Below are 21,024 nucleotides of genomic sequence, written 5' to 3'. Positions count from 1 at the left end.
CAATCCTGTAGGTCTTTATCTGATGGGTAGTCTAGACTGGTGACAGAATTTTTCTTACATTGCAGATTTAGGTGGGAACCGTGGGATCATCAACATAGCTCTCCTATTGGTATGAATCTCCTTGGTGGGATGCATTGGATAGGTTCCCCACTTGTTTCTTTCTGTTTCTTTTTTGCATCAGAGTCACTTCTATATGGAGCCTTCAGGATGCCTAGAACTGCCCAGACCCTTGAGATGGGGACAATAAATTTGATAAGATACTTGGTGGAAATGCCCTAACTTTGGGCTACAGGATGGTTAGAAATGTCAACAAGACCGACAGAATGAGAGGGGGAAAAAAGAAAAACAAACTGTTTGTGCAGTTTGAGAGCAGGCCTATTATTGGTTGGTTCCTCTGAAGACTTTTAACAGTTTAACTGTGCCAAAATCAGCTAGGACAAGTTAATGCACGGTTCAGCTAGAACAAGCGATTGTTTAGCAGTGGTAAAGTATTTGTATGTTCAATGAAAGCACAGAAGGTAATGCACGGTTCAGATAGTTGGAAGTAACCTAACGATTTTTGGTTTTTGTGGCGTGTAACATCTTGTTGAGACCCATTCTGGGTGTTTCTAATATGCTGAACAAGTAATGTGAGTGAGTGGTGTCCATCTATGAACCCGACAGACCCAATATTAAGATATTCCCTTGCTGTATAATGTTATTTCTGTTGTACAGTACTTCTCATCTGAAGCTGAAAGAAATGTGACTCCTGCCTGGCGTAGTAACAATTACAATTCCATTGCAGGCAATTATTAGATACATATGATCCCTATGGACACAAAGAAAAATTCTGCCCCACTGCATAATTCTAATTTTGGTAAATAATAATTTCCCACCTTAAGCTGAAAGAAACATTACTGCTGCCCAGCTTAATCACAATTATAATATCATTTGAGACAACTATCAGATTAGAGATCTTTACTATGGCAACCAATAGATCAATATTTGTGTGGCATTAGGATTGGTTTGAGTGGTTTCACTTTCTAGTGCTGTTATCACTGTGGCAAACCTATTTCAGATCTGAAGCTGAAAGATGTTGATCTTGTGGAGTCGTACCACACATGGAATAGTTTGTTGCAAAGGATGTCTGAAAGCAAGTGCCATGGTTGCACAAAATTGCAGGAGCACATTATCTTACTAAAAGAAATAAATAAACACAGAGAGGAAGTTAATGCACTGAAGTACCAAATGTCAGATGAAGCACTTCAACAGATGCCAGACTTTCAGGGCCGGGTATATTTTTCCATGAAATCTCTTTCTTTTTGCTTTCACATGACATGGCTTCTGCTTTGTGGTATACAGGTCTAGTGTGAAATCATCTTAGAAGCAATGATACATGGTAACTGAAGTCTTTATATCATATTATCATATTAATGCTTTTGCAGATTGATGTACTGAAGGAAATTGGCTGCATAGATGCTGATCTTGTAGTTCAGATCAAGGGACGTGTTGCATGTGAAATGAATTCTGGGGAAGAGTTGATATGCACAGAGTGTTTGTTTGAGAACCAACTGGATGATCTGGAACCAGAAGAAGCTGTAGCTCTTATGTCTTCCCTTGTATTTCAACAGAAGAACACTTCTGAGCCTACTCTTACTTCCAAGCTAGCACAGGCAAAAAAGAGGTTATTTCCATACTATTACGCTCTTTCCTTTTAGTTATACCATGACATATCGTATTCATGGAAAATTTGTTCCCTGCCTATGAAGAACAGAGAAAAGATTTTCTTTGTTCATATTCTTAATAAGCTTTAGTGAGGGATATCTTTTTTTGATCAGTAACAATGATCAAAATACCTTCTTACTAGAGACCTTCCTACTCTTATGCTGAGGACCTAAAACAAAAACAAGATAGGTTGACATGTAAGTACAATCCCAAAAAAAGTCTATCCCCAAGTAGGAGGGATCTCTAGTAAGTAGTAACCCCAATTCTGGCTAGAGTATCTGCTTGTGGATTCGATCTTGGTATCCAACCAAACAAGATATTCATCCTGGCAGCCAATGACCTGGCTTCCTTTTTATGATCTTGTGGCTCCCAAATCTCCTTGTATACTGTCTAAGCTCCCCCAAGAGCTTTACTGCATGATATGGTTTTCTGGCAGCTCGGAAGATCATTATGGGCATGGTGCTGTTGGTTATTTGGTAGCAGTAACTGTACAGAATTATATTTCATCTTTCTGGATTTTTTTGGTCTTTGAATCTTGACTGATATGTCTATCTGCACTAGATTATATAATACTGCAATAAGACTTGGAGAACTTCAAGCACAATTCAAATTGCCGATAAGCCCTGAGGAGTATGCACAAGAAAACCTGAAGTTTGGCCTCGTTGAAGTGGTTTATGAATGGGCAAAGGTTTTCCATTGTTCTCTTGGTATTTTTTTTTGGTCCCAGATTTATTACCTATTTCGGTGGTTCACCATATCCACTTTTTTCTGGCAGGGTACACCATTTTCAGACATATGTGAGCTTACAGATGTTCCTGAAGGCCTGATTGTAAGGACCATTGTACGACTGGATGAGACGTGCCGCGAATTCAGGAATGCAGCAGCAATCATGGGTAATTCTGCATTGTACAAGAAAATGGAAACAGCTTCTACTGCCATCAAGCGTGACATTGTTTTTGCAGCTAGTCTGTATATTACCGGGGTGTAATGTGGTCTTCATAGCTGCTTTGAATATTTTTGCCTCGAAGGCAAGAGCAGCACAAACACATCTTGGAGTTTCCAAGGGAACAACCAAGAGCACCAAAAAAATTGCGTAGAGGCCACAGCTTGAAGCTCCAAGACCATGCTTGTATTCTTATGTACACCCATAAAGCAAAAAAAGTACACAGAGGACAAAATATGTTACTAATGTCAAAATTCAGGCTTGATGGTGTCCACAAAGTCATAGGCTGAATGTTCCCTTGTATATTGAAAATTTAAAGGATTAAATAGTTTTAACTGGATCAAAGCTAATCGCTGTTTTTTAATGATTGTGAGCGAATTGAGGCAACCCAATTTCTCTTGATTGGACCAATTGAATGATAATTACGTTGGTATAGACTATAGAGCTAAATCTTACTTTTAACGTATGCACTTAAAATTAATTTCATAGAACAATTTGGGTGTAGCCCAACAGGAATTGGGCTTGCCTTTCTAAGATGAAAATTGTTTAATCAAATTTTAAGTTTGTGAGATTAAGAGCCCCAGCGCATCTTTCAGTTTTTGTTCAATAGGCCGGCTTTCCTTTACACGATCAACCTTAAAAAATGGCAAGGAAAAGAACCTATCACATCATTAATTGAAATACAAAAAAGATTTAATCCAATTGCGCTAACCTAAGGCTGTGTTCATTTACGCTAAGGCACATAAGGCAATCCACATCTTTTTTGTATTGAGATCTCAATACATGTGGAGTGTTCATTTTTGGTAAGTCATTTACACGAGTAAGTCAAACAATTGATCATTTTTACCAACTTTCGCCCCCCTGGTGGGAAAGTTAATCCAGGTGGGTACCCATGGGAAAATCATTTTACTATGGATTCACAGTTATTTTTATTTATACACTAACATGGGTAAGCTGGTCAGCTTTAATGTTGACCAACTTATCCCCCTCCACTTACCGAGAGTAACAAGTATGCCCTAAATGAGGATAGGCTATATTACCCAAGAGAGAAGAGCTGAGCTATTTATGGGTCATATTTGATCCACTATTAGAAGGGACTTATTACAAGCAAAATAAGGTTACCAATGGGCCAATTCCAGTTCGGACTGGGCAAGTCTGGTTTTTATAGGGCAGTGATGGCATTTATGGGCTAAAACTGCTTGGGACCTCGGGCCCGCTCTGGCCCGTACTCTACGCCTGGGACCTCTGGGCTTACGTCTCTGGCTTGGAAGAAAAACTACTGCCCCGGCCCAAAAATTTATAATATGAGAAATGATAAACCCTAGTCCAGCTCTCTGAGGTATTGCCGTCTTGGGAGGGGAACCCTGGCTTTCGACAAACCTGTGGTATTTATTTTTTATTTTTGCACAAAGTGGCAAGCCAATAAGTTCTTATTACTAATCATGCCGGTACTTTGAGTTCCCTGCACTCACCTGGGAATATCCTTTTTTTTTTTTTTTTTTTTTCACAATTGATCAGAGGACAAATTTCATTTGCATCAGAGTAAATTCCTTGGATTGCAAATAGGTTAAGTGTAAATTTTGGTTTACTTTTGCTTCTGATTTAACTGTCTTAATTGTTTGAGACATAAAATAGGTTAGGTTGTAAATTGATATAGTTCCCACCTTCTATAAAGAATGGGGTAGGATCAAAGAGGGTTCTTTGTTTAGGAGTGAAGTAAGAATCAAGGTGATTTGGTCCCCACTTTATATAAGAAAGAATTGGGGTCATAATGTCATGTGAATTTTAAATCGGTTTTCGGATGCAAAATTTGTATTTTCAGTGAATGAAAATGAGACAAAAAGTACAGATTTTGTGTTAGATATATAGGAGTGCAAACCATATAGTTGTAAAACTGAACCAGGTGTGAAATTTGTATCGTGTACTTCAGATGCAGTGCAAACAAAGAGAGCCTTATACTGTTTTCTTTGAACTTTACAAGTTTTTCTTCTTTTCTTTCTTATTTAACTTTAAATGCTACTACTTTGTGTGTTCAATTTCTTTTAAAACATCTAAATCTCCAAATTATCATTATGTTAGTGGAATAAGCATCAATTAATGTAAATTGACATGACAATCTATATATGAAAGTTAAGATTCATGAATGTTGTGCCTGATAAGTAGCTCCAATGGAGAACACATTAAAATTTCCACTGAGAAAAATTTACATGAATTAGATTGTTAATAGAAAACTAAAGATTTTTGTATATGAACTATATAACAATATTTAATTAAACACAGTTTTTCACTGATCAATAATTGTTACATAACTCCAGATCGATCAAGAATTCAAAGAGAAGAGGCTGTTGGCATGGGGGCCATAGATGCCATTAGAACAAACACGTTTCCTTCTCTACTTAACCAACCTCCATTGCCCAACTCGCAAATCGTAGACGCTGAAGTGTTTTTCATGACTATGAAAAACAATAATTTCACCGTTTCTCAGGGTGGTGATAACATTATACAAACACCGTTTTATCTCCCAAGGGACGTTGATACTGTATTCTTTAACCCAATCTCTTGCATGAAAATCCTTCAGAACCCACACGTCTATCTGTTCATAGGGATCTCGATCAAGAAATGACAGAAAACCTCCTTTCTCTAGTAGCTGTACCTGTGTGAAAACGTCAATGAGGGAGTTCCACCAGACGGAATTTTTCTTGCCTGAGGTCCATGGAAATAATATACCAAGTTGAATTAACATTCCAGTGTACAACCCCTTTCACTATAGTTCTTTCTCTCCAAAAGTATTTACCGATTCGGTTTTCTGGGATCAAGTCGACTAGTTGCCATGAACCACCACCACCACCACAGGTGAATATCTCACACCGAAAAGTGAAACTATCATAATCTTTAAACAAGTGTACCACCTTATACTCCTGTGTATAAGGAATGTATACCAACTCGAACCAGTGGCCAATGGGTGTGGTGAAAGGAAGAATGCTTATCCATTGACTTGTAGCAGGATTAACTATATAAAGATTATGAAAATTATGCTTATCTTGTAACAACAACATACCATTAGAGCAGCTTCTATGGTTGGACATCTCACATGAACTCAAAGATCTAAATTTGATGAGCCGGTCTATCATCTTATCTGCTCTAATTTCCATAAAACGCAATGCAATCCAACCCGGCTTGAAACATATTGGCCCTGGAGTAATCAAACCCTGTTTGGCATTGGAGTAGTGAGATTCAATGAAACAAGGGTTGGAAATTGATTCTGACCACTTCCTGGAGACATGTCTGAAGTTATTATGAAGATTGTCCGCTGGAACTCTGGTGAGTATTTCTTGAAAGATGATGTCATCGCTTAAATATGAATTAACCATCTTCAGAATGAAACGAGGGAAAGCAATAGAGGGATGCTAAGCAGTTGACTGACGGCCCCATTTGTTTATTTTGATCATGTCCATGCTCCAAATGGAAAACTTATCCGCAATCTCTTAACGTGTTAACTTGGGTTATGTTCTGTATGTCGGAAAATAAGAGAGAAACAGTCGAGGAAAAGGAAGACTATCCTCTTTTCCTCAACAGAATAGCTACTTTTTAAAATCACCATGGTTGCCCATTACGTGGAAAATGCAAAATTCACAAGGCAATTGCCAGGAAACGATTTATGATTTGATCTGTGTCCACAAGGAAATGTAGCTGGCATTCTCTTCATGAAAAGCCAAGTATAAAAGAGAATAGACCAACTGGAGACCTCCTTTCACTTGAAAAGAAAGTAGCATTTTGACGTGTAATTTGGGCCTGTAGAGAATCTGACAGGAGAAAAGAAGAAAATTGCATATGCAACATGGCAAATTATAGACAACTTCAGATATCAAACAGCTACTTTCTAGCTACTTTGCAATCACCATGGAACAAAAAATTGCTAATATACAAGGAGAAACCGGATCCTTATTCTTCCAATCTGAACATCAGAAAGAAAGAAACATGGCAATCATCCATCATATCGGATTTTACCAACTGGATCAGGAATATTAACTAGTATGGCAAATGCTACAAGACTACAACAGGGGCTGTTCAGGTTATACTAACTACAGAACCATGATCTGCGACCTGTGAGCTGATTTGGCCATGCACATTCAGACCAAAGGGTTTATTAACCCTTGAAATCATTTGGGAAGGCAGCCGATGTCCGATTATGGGATATGGAGAAGGGTGGGAACTGGGAAGCCTCTTGTGAGTGTCAGTGCAGTATGGTATAAATTACTCCTCCCTCATCTTCGTCGTGCTAAATTATTGTGCTGGTGGTGCATTTGGGCTGCTTTGCTATCATTCCGTATCCTATCAGCATACATGGGAAGACGGACAATCTCATCAATCTCATTTAACAGGACTTCTTCTGTGATATTATCCCTAATGCTCCGCATTACCTGCTTTTCATCAAACCAAGAGCTTTGTTAGTACAATACATGTATTATGCACAGGTCTCCTAACAAAAATCCAAACAGGCAATTCGTGTGGAATGGACCTTCTTGTAAGTATTGAAATCATTTGGCGTTGATTTGTCTGTCCTAATCCTCATGCAATGCCAGACATCTTCCTCAGAATCCCAGGAACACTCTATAATCTTCCCCGAATATGCAGTAGGGTCTGATCCACCTGCAAGTTACACAAGAGAGTGCAAAAAGAATGAAATTACAAAGTGAAGGGTAACCAAAAAGAAGCAATTTCTAAAATTAGAGGTCCATAAGACAGATGAAAAAGTTAAATAAATCCTACAAAAAATTGCAGAAAAGAAACCTAGAATACATCATTAAAATTGCAAAACCTCTTTATGGAGATACAGAGATGGATATAGAAATCAAGGAAAAGGATAGGAACATGGTCACTGGATCATCTTTTTTTTTTTTTTTTTTTTGGGGGGGGGGGGGGGGGGGGGGGGGGGGTGGTGTTTAACACAACACATTAATAGCTCAGGAAGGCAGGTGGTAATAGTGGGACTTGAATCCACATATCCGCTGGGACTACCCAGCTAACCACTCGGTTGGTGGTTACTGAATCATCAATGGAAGAAACTATGACAATGGTATTTTGCTTAATTCTATAAATGCAGAGGACCATTTTTACTCTATGGTAATATTAAAGCAAAATTGTAGTTCAATATCTTGTTTGAAAATCAACACATTGAATAGCAGAGGAATATTTAATGATGTTTTTGTCCATTGCAAGGCTTGTCAGAGGTATATAATGAGAAGCATTGAACTGGCCTTCAACAAAAGGATGGACCATTGCATCCAGTGGTGATTTGCCTTACTCTGGTCTATTTTAGAATATCTTGGCAATATAGGTCCTATACAAAGATGAAGAGAACAAAACATTTTTCTTCTTCAGTTGGCTTCCACCAGAGAATCTTGTTGATGAACCAAATGGGTGGAGCATAGTGCTTGTTCACAGGCAGCGTGTTAAGGAAAAGAAAATAAGAATAAATTTGTGCTTTTGCTAATGATATAGGATGATGTTAAGTTTCCATGTCTCCATCAATATAACCAAATCAAGAAGTGGAAAAAGAGCTTCAAAGTAACCTTTAAACACAACACGATTTCCTTCCATTAGCTTCTTCTTTCCTCGTTCATGAAGATAAAGTAGCTCATGATTGTCATCAGTCACCTGTTCAAACATTCAAACATTAACCTATAATATTAGGTAGTTATCAACAGTAGAATGACTAGCCTGAGATAAGAGAGAAATAGAAAAACTAACACCCACAACCAACCACAATGAGTAACAATAAAGTACAACCTCAAAGAGAAAGTCAACTGAGTTCATATCTGCATATTTCCACTTTAAGAGGCCTTCATGTGTTCGTGGCACATAAGGATCATCCCAACCCTGAAACAGAAAAGATCATGAGCAATAATAGTTGGAAAAGACAACATAAAAATACAGACAGCATGTCAAATTCTTGACAGAATAATGCACCAGAAAGACCAATAATGGTGCCCATGTCAAATTCTAACATGGGCCTTTTTTGTTCTAACAAAATGGTATATTTTGTAATGTTAAGTGGCATGAGATGGGGGTGCTTTTTATTATATTTAGATTCGTTCTATCTTATAAGTGCAGATTAGACATTGTACTTGAAGCAATTCTATACATAGGGGAGAAGATTTTTTATTAGCGAAAATGACTATTAAATTAGTTTAAATGAGATCAGTACAATTTGATGGCAAAAAGTTATCCCATATATCAAAAGCCCATTTACAAGGATGCCCAAAACAATTGCTGTCTTGCAGCCCCTTGTTTAGCAAGGGAGTCAGCCAACCCATTTGCACTCCTCATTACCCACTTAAATTCAGCATTTGCATCCTTTACTATCTCTTCCACTGCCTTGAAAACATATTTGTGAGTCCAAGGGATATTTCTGCTACTGCTTGCCCATGAGATAGTTACTTCTGAGTCCCTTTCCACCTCCACCTGTGACCTGTCTAAAACCCAGTTGCTTTGCTAGTCAGACCTTTCATCAATGCCAACAATTGAGCTTTCGTAGAGTTTTGCAATACCAATTGGCCCTGAATACATAGCCAAGATTTTATCCTCCGTATTTCTGATTGCACCACCTATGCCTGCCAGACCCAGGTACCCCAAAAAGCTTCCATTGAAGTTTCGTTTTATTTTGCAGCCTTCTGGTGATTTCCACTCCATTCTTATTCTTTCCTTTTGTCTAGAGCACTGTGCTACCTCATTCCAAGCCCGAAGGATGTCAGTGACAGAAATTCTGAAAGCAATACAGGGTCTTCACCCAAAAAGCAACCTTCACTTTTATGCTTTGTAGTACCTCCTCCAAAGTCCTACTCTTACCAGTAAAAACTTTGTTGGTCCTCTCCTCCCATACCGCCCAAGCAATTGCTGCCTTAGTAGCTCTCCGCACTACTCTCCCTCTTTCCTTAGTAGCTCTCCACACTACAAAGAAGCAGGAGATTAATAAGTGGGATAAGGTCTCTCCACTATCCCTACATAAGAAGCACATATGAGGAGAAAAGGCAAGACAAGGGCCTTCTCTGTAGCAAGTCACATGTATTTACCTTTCCAAAGAAGATTTCCCAAGCTTGGCTTTTTTGTGGAACTGGCTAACACCAGATTTCCTTCACCGGAAAGTCCACCCCTTGAGAACTAGGTAAGGAGTTATCTAGGGAGGTGGTCCAAATTCTACAATCTTGAAGGTTAGGGTCCAGAAAAGCTGCCTCTAGGGTGTCAAGTAGATCGATCAAGGAGGTACACTCATTTTCCCTTAAGCCTCTTCTAAAGCCAAGGTCCCAATTTAAACCCAAAGCAGAGGGTGTACCCATTTTTTATACAGATTCCCCTTTAATGTTAGAGAGGGAAAAAATTCAAGGAATTGATCTTTTAGAGGTCTTTCCCCTAACCATAGATCTTCCCAAAAACGGATTTTATCACCCCTTTCCACATCATAACGGATGGAATTAAGAAACAATGGGTATATCTCATGAATTTCTCTCCAAAGAGAAGCTGAGGAAGAGTGAGGAGCAATTTTAGCATCCCAGCCATTACCTTCCAGTTGTTTTCATAACAAAGCAGTGTTCCTAAGTACAATGTTCCATAAAGCTAGGCCCCCATTATCTTTTGGCTTACAAACCCGTTCCCATTTAATAAAATGGCCCTTTTTTCTTTCCTGGTTCCCACAGAAAGTCCCTCATAAATTTCTCCACTTGTCTAGCTATCCTAGTTGGGATGCAGAAAGTGCATAGGAATTAAATAGGAAGGTTTGCTAGTGTGGCTCTGATCAAGGATATATAATTCCTATTCTAGAGAGCTAGTTTCTTTGAAAACCTCTCTGCCATTAGCTTCCAAAAACCATCAGACCTAGGGTTTCCCCCCAAGGGTAGACCTAAGTCGTTCAATGTCCTCACAAAACAGAACTGCATCATCAGAGAATTCAAGGTGGGATACAATTTTCTCACCTATTGCTCTCTTGCTCTTACCTTCTGCATGTGACATAAACCAAACTATAATGAACCATGGTATTATTCACCAAACCTCCTATTCATACCTTCCGTAACAAAATGCAGTTGTTAAACAATAGAATTGCCAATTTCTTTATATTGCCCAATCATTACTTATTCGCATGAAAGTCTTAAAAAATTTTGGAGTGATAGTCCTCACAGCATGTTACCTTATCAACAAGATTTGAATGCCCATTCCCGACAGTCATCCCCCCTGTTTCTAATTTTTCCCTACATTTTTAACCCCAAAAATGTTTGGATGTATTTATTCCAATATTTCAGACCTAGTATTGATAAATTAGATGCAGTGAAATGTGTCTTTTTTGGATGCTCTAGGACTCAAGTGTTATGGTTTTGACTTGAAAAAAATCATTTGTTTGTCCAAATGTTACCATTTTTTAAATCTATTTCTTTCTTTAATAACATTGTTGCTTCCTCTAGAATACCTTTAATGTTTCTACCTATTAATGCACCACCAAAGGCACCCAACAACTTCTTCTCCATTGCCAAATTTTCCTCCTATTCCTCACTTAGACCTCCTAATTGCTCTTTGTAACGGTACAGGATTTTGCACTTCATATCCTATTTCCAATTTTGTTTTAATTAATCATTTATCTCATTTCCATAAGCAATTTGCTTCCTTAATATCTTTTGTTTCCATTCCTTAGTCAAGAAATTCTTGCTAGTTAGAGGAATGCTATGAAGAAAAAAAAGTACAGTTTGAGGAAATAATACTTGGGATCTCACTTCTCTTCCCTCTTAACAAACATGTTATTGGGTATTGCTAGATTTATATGGTTAAATTCCTTCTTGATAAGAATGCAAAACACCTAAAAATGTGGTTTATAGCCAAGTTATAAACCCAAACATATGGGATAGCCTATTGTAATATATTCTCTTTGGTTGCTAAGATTAGTTCAACCTGTGCTTCATCTATTTGCTGCTATGTTTGGTTGGCAGCTCTTTTAGCTTGACAATAAGGATGCCTTTTTCACACAATGCTTGGGCTTGCTGCTCAAAAGGAGTCAAAGCATTGTGTGAAAAAGTGGGATGTCCATAAGCTTGGTTTGGCCAGTTTAATTAAGCAATGAAGAAATTTGGGATAAAACAAGTGGCATGTTGAACATTTTGTCTTTAGTTGTGAAACTACAATAGGGAGGAGACACTCAAAAGAAAAAGAGAGATACATAAACCAAACAAAAGGGAAACTTTTAAGCCAGCTCCAAAATGTTCCAAAAACCAGAACCAAGGTCTTCATGTGATTCCTTCAAACTATGGGAGAATGAGAGCCCAGTCCAAAATTCTTTTGCCGCATAGTAATGTAATATGACCCCTTGTTCAAGCCTCCTCTTCAAATATTCTTCTATTCTTTCTTTCCAAAGTTCCCAACAGATAGCAAAAGGAATGCAGCTACAAGCGAACTTTGCCTTGACGTTTCCCCTTACATTTGGATGAATTAGGAGACCACCTGCTAGTTTTGAAAAGCCCAAAGAAGAAGGCCCAAATGAACTTGAAGAAAAGGCATTCAACATGCAGAAGCTTCCATCCTTGGGGGGGCAGGGTTTCCCCAAATACCTTTCAATTCTGAACTTTCTCCACTTGACCTTGACAAAGTCTTTTAGAAAGATTTGACTGAGAACAGAGCATTTGTAGATTCTTTCCACCATCCTGAATCCTCCTTTAGAGACAGGGCATTGCTTCAAAATTCTCTGCAATAGAGCTATTTTTCAAACCCAACCTATAGGGACAGGGCAAAGATCACACAACTTTCCAATACCCAACCAAGGTTCAAACTATCAATACAATACGCCTTGTATCGGGCATATTGTTACGAATATTTTGTCCCCGATAGACATGTTTACAGGTGTTTTCAGGAACCCATTTTTTAAAATAATATATATAAATATGTTTAAAACTGGAAAGTTTAAAAAAAATTAAAAAAGGAGTTTCAATACTTTGAACCTTGTACCCGACCAATCAACTTCCCTGAATTTGATTATTGAACAATCTCCAACCTTGAAGGACACAAGGTTGAGAAAAGCTAACTCTGTAAGATGTCCACTTCTTTGGAACATGGTTTAAAATGTCCCTTATTTCCCTAATATTCCATGACATATTTCCATTTCCATGGTTAGCGACATGAAATTTCACTAGAATCGACATATCCCCCAATGAACACTACCGAAGCTATGTGAAGTACAAGAGAATTTCCATAACATACATATTTCCCAATGAACACTACCAGCATGAAGTTAAATATTAGTTTTTCTTTGTGTAATAGATTATTTGGTTGATCTATTACTCCCATTTACATTTTCTACGAGTTTAGATTTTGCTTTAACTCATTCTATCATGAAGCTCTGAACATATTCTTTTGTCTATAACCTCAGTTTCTTAACTTTGTTTATGATTTGGAACAAGATAATAATTTAAAAAGGTGTGCCTATGCTTCTTTCATCATTTCACAAAATATCATTCTATATTTTGTATTATTTTACAATGTTACCACCGTGTCTATAATTTTAACAATATTTCTGACATGTTTCTTGTATCGGGATGATTAACATTTCCACCGACACCAACATTTTAAAACTTGTCTGGAATCCCACCCGAATCTAATAACCCCATATTTGCAAGCCACCACCCTTCTCCAAAGGATCCCCCTCTCCAACCCAAATCTCCACAACCATTTTCCTAGAAGAGCTTTATTGAAAATCTTCAATCTTCTTATCCCTAACCCCCTATCTTTCTTTTCTGTGCAGGCCTTTTCCCACTTAACTAATAAGAACTCCTGATTTTTTTTTTTTCAATTGAACTTATCAGAGAAGCTGGAGCCTTTAAATGTGAAAGATAATATACAGGGAGATTGGACAACACACTCCTTATAAGAGTAATCCTTCCACCAAGTGAGAGATGCCTTCCTTTCCAACCTACCAGTCTTTGATCTATTCTGTCAAGAACTGGTTGCCATGTTGAAGCAACCAATGCTTTTACCCCAATAGAGATACCCAAATAATTAAAGGGAAATCCCCCATCAAACAGCCCAAAGTAGTTGTGCATTCTTCCCACAGAAATTCCAAGATATCACCCACCCCAATCATCACACTCTTCTTTAAGTTGATTTTCTGTCTTGCCAATATTTCAAAAAATCTGAGGATCACTCTTAAATTCAGCACTTGCACAATTGAGACATCTAGAAATATCAATGTGCCATCAACAAACTGAAGATAAGTAATGAAACTCCATTTCTTCCTGTTTTAAATCCTTTAAACATCCAGTTTATGTTCCTTTTCATAATAAGCGGTTTAGAACTTATGCCACCAAAACAAACAACAAAGGTGACAATGGATCTCCCTGTCTCAAGCCCCTTTGGACTTGAACAAAAGGTGTGAATATACCATTAACAAGAACTGAAAAAGAGATTGAGGAAATACACGGAAACATCCAGCTTCTCCACCTTTCCTCAAAACCTATCCTTGCCAAGATATCTTTCAGAAAACCCCATTCTACATGGTCATAAGCCTTCTCAATGTCAAGTTTACAAATTAAACCTTGTTGTTTACTCTTTAGTCGAGTCAAGGCATGGCATCAGTCTATGTCAAAGGAAATATATTCTTGATCTACTTGAAGAGACAGATTATTAGGGGCTAAATGAGTGGAGTCCCTTGTGAACTCAAATACTAAGTTGAGTGCAGATCAAGGTGAATGATTTCATGATTCAAGAAGGTCTTGGGAGACTAGTTAGCAAACTAAACTACTTGACTATTGGGGATATTTAAATGTTGATTGGGCTGGATTTACATTTCATAGGAATTCCATTATTGGGCATTATACTTTTTAGGAGACAATTTGGTTATGTGGAAGAACAAGAAGCAAAATGTTGTTACAAACAACATTAAGATATGGTTCACACCAAGCTGTTGTTCATATTGCACCTAATCTTACAAAACTAAATTGTGATAATCAAGCTGTTGTTCATATTGCATCTAATCCTTTTTTGCATGAATGAGCAAAGCATATATAAATTAACTGTCACTATGAGAGAGAGAGAGAGAGCATGACATGTTACATCTACTATTCACATGATATCTGAAAAAATTTATGGGTATACTTGTTTACTAAGGCTCAGTTTGGAAAGAGCACCAAATACAAATATGTACAGTATAAATACATACAAATTACAAGATTTTGCACTCTAAATATTTGTGTAATATGTTGGGGTTATTTGAGATATATTCAGCAACTTGAGGGATAATGCCAAGTGGCATGAGATTGGGAGGTGTTTGAGTCTTCTTATCCATCCCAGATTATAAGGGCCCATCAGATGCACTTCTAGACACTCCTATAAATATCACCCAATTGGAGGAGAAAAAGAAGCTTTTCTCCTATCAGCTTTCTCCTCCTATTGTTCTCTTTCTCTTCCCTCCCATGCACTACATAAACTGAACAATATTCTTTATTAGAATGCAGTGAGATTTTGGATCTCCAGTTATGAATAATATTCAGAAAACAACTTATGAAAGACCTCAATACCAAGTGCCAACACAGAATCCTCAAGTACCTGAAAAATAAGCCCATCTGCTGCATGTGAGAGCCGTGGGATAAATTCCTTAAGAAGCTTGTTAACAGTAGACAACAACCAAAAATCCTTCCTTCTCACCTGTTGATTCCATGCAAATTATTATCACTAGCAAAAATATGGAAAATGTTATAAAGAGACTTAACTGAAGTTAATAATCTAAATCATCATTCTACATACCCTGAATGGCTCGAGATCATATCTGTAATAAGGATTCCTACTTTGGTGTATGTAATAGCGGTCAGAATTTCGAGGTTCAATCACTTCTTTCTCTAGCATTTTCCACCTTTCGTAGAAGGGCCGCTGCATTACATTTTGAGAACCCAAATCATATGAGTTCCACATAGACTTGACCATAAATGGCAGTACAAGACAACCAATAAAAAACCACATAGTTGAACAAACATGATTTTTTATATGAGGGAGAGAGAATATAAAGTATAATTGTATTGCTACAGAAAGAAGGGAAATCCCCAATACAATTAGTAGCTGTGCAAATATATGAAAAAAAAAAAAAAAACTTCACAAGACAAGTGATGTCTGAAAATTTGAAAATAATAACCACATTCAAGAAACATTTAAAGAAAACTTTGGTAAGCTAAGCGCTGCAGAAAATTCTAAAGCATTCCTCAGAAAATATTTAAATGTAGCCAAACATACCTAGATTATAGTGAGTACATCATGAATCATTATATAAGACAGTGTAGAATCAATTAAAGTTGATTATCCTGAATCATTATATGACAAGGTCCCAAAGAAGTTAATGTTTCTCAAGAAGGAACCAGCATTCTGGTAATAATATACATCCAGCATATATAGCAAATCTTACAATCTAATGTTGCTAGTCTCATGGACTCCAATGTCTCCCTTCACTTGCAATTGCTCAACTAGAAAAGGCATTGAAGAGGAATAAGATATTCAAGTGTATACAGACCTAACCTCCAGAATTTTTAGCATGAATTGGCTGCTATCAGGCTTAAATCTATGCTCTTATATTTGTTAGCCCAAGATGTTACTGTTGCACCAAATGGTGATATGTATTCCTAGTTATTAATTAGAAGACAGTTAACTATGCTGCACTGCATGTCTATGTGTATGGTGTGGATTAACCAAAGGAACAGTTGTCACAACTGTGCCTAGTTGTCACAACTTTAGCAGCTGCCAACAACAATAATACCAAAAACCTATGTCCAAGACCCATACAAGTTTTTTCTTCAGGGTTGTTTTATAGATTTTTCTTCAATAGTTAGTAGCTACAGCAAGAATGGAAACCATTGCATAAATACCACAATAAGGTTTAGCACATCTAACCTCAATAACAGACATTGCATTTAGTGCCATTAGATCATAGATCAAGTATCTTCTCTCTTGCTTTTGTGTGTCAGGAAGTGTATCAATAATCATCTCACCATCAAGCAACGTATAGTTATGAGTAGTCTTCTCAGCTAGACCCTTACAAGCAAAAATATCAAAATCAGATTATGCTTTATATCTGCAGAAAAGAACTATTCAAAGGGCTGAAAAATTAAAACCAGCCCTGAAAGTAGAAAGACATGCATACAAACCTCATTCATGCTTTTTGTCGGAAACCGCATCTGAACCCTTCGAAAACAAAAATTTCTATCAATCAAGAAACATCCATCCCAAGTTATCAGCATCATATAGCGTGTTCCATCTGCTTTCCATGTAGCATAATAATAACGCTGTCTTAACAATTGCAGGTTGTCCCTGTGAGCATAAGAGTGTGAAAATAAATAAAATGAGAATAAAATCAATGGCAAATGAAACTGATCATATAAAATTAAGCCAACACTACCAGTCCCTTCCTTTTCTTACAGGTAAAACAAAATTAAACCATTAACAAGGTATAACTATAACCAATAAGAAAATGAAAAAGACATCAGGTGCCAGATCGAGTTCAATATTACACTGATAAAGATCAACATTAATCCAGGTACACAGAAACAGTGATTCAGCCCACTTACTAGGGGGAGAGGAGGTGTTTTATGGATAACTATAAATTTTATTAATAATGAGTCAAATGTTAAGATACAAACAGCATGCCCAGCATCCCTTTTACAAGTAGACTGTCTACAATCCCTACCCCATATTCACTTCACTCATTCTACATGAATGGTCTCGACCACAAAATAACCATTCCCTATTCACTTTTTGCTTGGCAAGTTTATCAGCCAAGCAATTTGCAGATCTATTAATCCATTCAAGGGTTGCATTTACCTCCCTTCTTAGATATTTAATCTCCTTCATAATCTGCCTATAGCACCAACCTTGTTCTTGGTTTTCAACCAACACACCACTACCTTGGTGTCTCCTTCCACCTCATCCTCTAGTGATATCTTCAACAAAAAGAGTTGAAAATAACTCTAGTTTTGACCCAATGAACCACTTCCAATGAAATAGCTTCTATCACTGCTTCCTCTAATCTGGCTTTCCCATCGAAGATACCTCCATCCTTCTCCTCATACGGTCCATAATACTGCAGCTCTAGTGCATCTCCACAAGATCATCCCTCTTGTGAAATGAGTTGAAAAAAGGACTAAACAAGTTTTCCACATTCAACAGAGAACACTGCCTACAACCAAAGAGAGAAAAAAAACTACTCCCAAATTCTAGTGACAAATGAACAGGAGATTAATAAGCGATAAGGGATCTTGCCATTTTTCCATACAAAGAAAGCAAATATGTGGAGACAAGCACTTAAAAGGTCTTCTCTTTTGGATAACATCACAAGTGCTGATTTTCAAATGGAAAACTTCCCAACAAAAAGCCCCCATCTTAGGGAGAAACGTGACCAAAAGAGAGGTAACCCATTACGATCAAAAGCCCACTTAAGAAAAGCTGATATTTTTCAAGATGGAGCACATAGTTGTCAAGATTGCATGATTGGAGAAAGACCATGCAGTAAAAACTAATAAACACTGCCTTCTTTGATAGAAAAACCAAGTGCAATGGCAACAATAGTTGCACCTTTTATAAGGATGGCAAAAAGTTAACTTTATGCCTTCTAAAGGTGAACAAGAATGTGAAAGGAGGAAGAACCTAGTATTTCTTTCCAAACCTGAATTTGAGCATGGGCTGGAAGAACAAGAAATGCATTTACTTGTGCAGAAAAAGGGATATTTTAGACCAGAAAGGTGGTAATGGTGTTCTAGAACAAAGGCAACGCTATGCCTGGAGCAGCCCTACACAATAAGCCTCATTACAAGATACCTCCAAAGTACCAAGCTAATCTACACTGTTGTAAACTTATCTATGAAGTTGAAGATGAAGTGTTGGGCATCTTTCTAAAGAGAGATATCATAGGCTCAAGCCTAGGAAAATTGGTCACTGTGAGAATCTTGCAAAGATTAATTACAATATTTCAAAGTGCACCTGGTCCCAGATTGGCAAATCAGTGACGCTTTCAATGTGAAGCATCTTTTACCTTATTATGTGGAGCATGATAATTAGAACTTGATGGCGTATTCTTTTCAAGAGGGAATGACAGATTAGTTCAACACTCTACAGAAATAGAGGATACATAAAATCTATTTCTAGAGAGATTTAAGCATCCCAGAGTTACTGAAACACGTGATAGAAGAAGGAACCAATGGCTGCAACCAGACTTAGAAATTGACAGCAGTTTCTAAATTTATAGTTACTATTCTTTTAAACCAGCTGTTATCTTTTTTTTTTTTTTTTGATAATTGAAAATGAGTTCATTAATCATGAATAATAAAAGTTTACAAGAATCCCCTGGAGAGGCACAAGATGCAGCCTCCCCTAAACAAGGCTGATCAAAATAACCGATCCCTAGTAGAACCCTGTTTAGCAAGATAATCAGCCAAAGTATTTGCCCACCTACACCCACCCACTGATATCTACATGTTATGTGCCTTGTTAAACATTTAATTTTTTTTATGTGATCCCTATAACCCCAAACAATTGAGTCTGGACTTGGCAGCAAGCCCACAATCACCTTAGGATCCCCTTCATTTAGTAAGTTATCCACTCCCAGTTGATTAGCAATCTGAATTCCTTATACTGCAGCCAACAACTCAGCTCTTGTAGTGCCCCCTATCCCTACCGGGCCTGACAATAAGGATATGATGTTTCCGTTCTCATTCCTCTATCTCCTCCAATGCCAAATGGTCTTGGGTTACCCTGTGGCCCAATTCCTCCAAATGTCATCAAATGAAAAGGAATTGAAAGAAGCCAAGGATTTCAGCCAGTGAATAACCCTGGTTAAGATACATTCCTTCACTTCTGTAAAGGACCCCCTCCTTATCTTGGAAGATTCTAGCATTTCTTTCTTCCCAAATTGTCCAAAGGTGGCTGCTCTGAAACATCTCCACATACTTTTTGTTGGGCAAGCAAAGGTAGCCAGTGAGAATAATAATTTTACCTCTGTTGGTTGATTCCACCTACATCCAAACAAAACAAACATCCAATCCCAGAGAGCTGCAGCAAAGGTTAATTTTACCTCACTATGAGATTTGCAATTAGCAGTTACCTATTTTGTTTAGGAAATCATTAGTTTAGATTAACTACTATCTTGTTGTTCTTCTATTTTATAAGTTCCTATTCTTAGGAGTGATCCTAATTAGGAGTCGGCTACAGTTTTAATAATTGCTAAACTTCTTAGTCAAAGAAAAATTTAGTGAGTTAAATTTTCTTCTTTTCTAAGCTGCTTTTCTTCTCCTCTTGAAATCAGTGATGGATAAACACATGATTTCTTCTTTTTCTCTTTATTGTCTAGTAGTTCTTTGCTACTAGAACAAAACCAGTAACTATTTTGGATTTCCCCTAAATTCAGAGCCTACTTTGGGGGATTTTGAAGCAAGGATACCCATGAACCTTGCCTTTATCTACGGTCCCCTACATTAACCTCATACTTTATGTTGATGATAATAGTGGTTACAACTTACAAGAAACAATCTTCTGAGGTCGTACAACTTCAGTAATTTTTGGGTGCTGATTTTGAGATCAAGGATTTGGGAAGGCTATGTTAGTTCTTTGTTATTGGTATTGCTTGATTCAAGCAGGGCATATTTATTTTTTCAAGGAAATATATTTAAGACCAAACAATACAATGAAAATAGGAGTGCAAACCATTGCTTATAAAGCAGTTTGTGATTGATCAGTTTACTACAAAAGCTAAATATATAGCTAGGGTGATGATGTTTCAAAATTCTATGGCTGCATCCTTTCCTAGTGGAGCTTTAGATTCATTATGAAAAGCCAATGTTGTATTGTGATAATCAGGTTGTAATTAATATAACACAACCCTATCAAACACAATCAAACCAATCATTTTGAAGTTGATTGCCATTTGAAGATAATGACTTTTTTTAAAGATAATATTAATTAAGGGGGTTATTAAGAGAAATATGTATCCCATTTGAAGGGAGGCTTATTTGGGGTTGGTCCTCAAAAGAAGGTGAAGAAGATTATTAAGGTTAGCAAGGGTAGAATAGTGACAGATTCTAAGCAAGTTAAGGAAGAGTGCATTAGTGGATAAAGTTTGAGTGTTCTAAGATAGAGGCTAGGCTTTGTCATTAGGGGTCTCTTTATGAAAGTGAGGGGGATAGAGATTTTTGTTTTTCTAGAAAGGATAAACTATGGGATAAGGTAATTTTAAGCATAAACTATTGGCTCAAGCAACTAGAGCTTCTCCATGGAGGTCTGTACATGCTATCTACCTCCATTCCTTACTTTTGTCAAGTATAATACATGCTGTGGATATCTGGTAACATTTTGGGAACACGTTTGATTAAGGAGTTCAC

At 37.3% G+C, this 21,024-nt stretch overlaps 2 protein-coding genes across 12 annotated transcripts in view; one reads left to right on the top strand and one right to left on the bottom strand.

Moving 5' to 3' along the window:
• Positions 1–2,997, top strand: part of LOC148868873 (RNA helicase, ATP-dependent, SK12/DOB1 protein) — a 50,276-nt gene extending 47,279 nt beyond the window's left edge. The window contains exons 20-23 of the mRNA XM_088971331.1: positions 1,058–1,272; positions 1,425–1,663; positions 2,266–2,392; positions 2,480–2,997. Of these exons, the coding sequence (XP_088827457.1) occupies positions 1,058–1,272; positions 1,425–1,663; positions 2,266–2,392; positions 2,480–2,692 (794 nt within the window). The 3' untranslated portion in view covers positions 2,693–2,997. The remainder of the gene's footprint in view (positions 1–1,057; positions 1,273–1,424; positions 1,664–2,265; positions 2,393–2,479) is intronic.
• Positions 2,998–6,510: 3,513 nt separating this feature from the next.
• LOC148868872 (mRNA capping enzyme family protein) overlaps positions 6,511–21,024 on the bottom strand; it is an 81,536-nt gene continuing 67,022 nt past the window's right edge. For all 11 annotated transcript variants that reach the window (XM_088971328.1, XM_088971320.1, XM_088971322.1 and 8 more), the window contains 8 exons: positions 16,804–16,966; positions 16,550–16,690; positions 15,419–15,541; positions 15,221–15,319; positions 8,438–8,527; positions 8,221–8,305; positions 7,167–7,297; positions 6,511–7,068 (listed from right to left, as the gene is read on the bottom strand). In XM_088971328.1, coding sequence (XP_088827454.1) covers positions 6,913–7,068; positions 7,167–7,297; positions 8,221–8,305; positions 8,438–8,527; positions 15,221–15,319; positions 15,419–15,541; positions 16,550–16,690; positions 16,804–16,966 — 988 coding nt within the window. In that variant the 3' untranslated portion in view covers positions 6,511–6,912. The remainder of the gene's footprint in view (positions 7,069–7,166; positions 7,298–8,220; positions 8,306–8,437; positions 8,528–15,220; positions 15,320–15,418; positions 15,542–16,549; positions 16,691–16,803; positions 16,967–21,024) is intronic.

The sequence above is a fragment of the Nelumbo lutea genome, chromosome 2 (assembly GCF_056320005.1).
Source record: "Nelumbo lutea isolate HS-2025 chromosome 2, American lotus-T2T, whole genome shotgun sequence".
NCBI classification, from domain to species: Eukaryota; Viridiplantae; Streptophyta; class Magnoliopsida; order Proteales; family Nelumbonaceae; genus Nelumbo; species Nelumbo lutea.
Note: the sequence above shows the minus strand (reverse complement) of the source record. Positions and strands in the feature narration are given on the sequence as shown.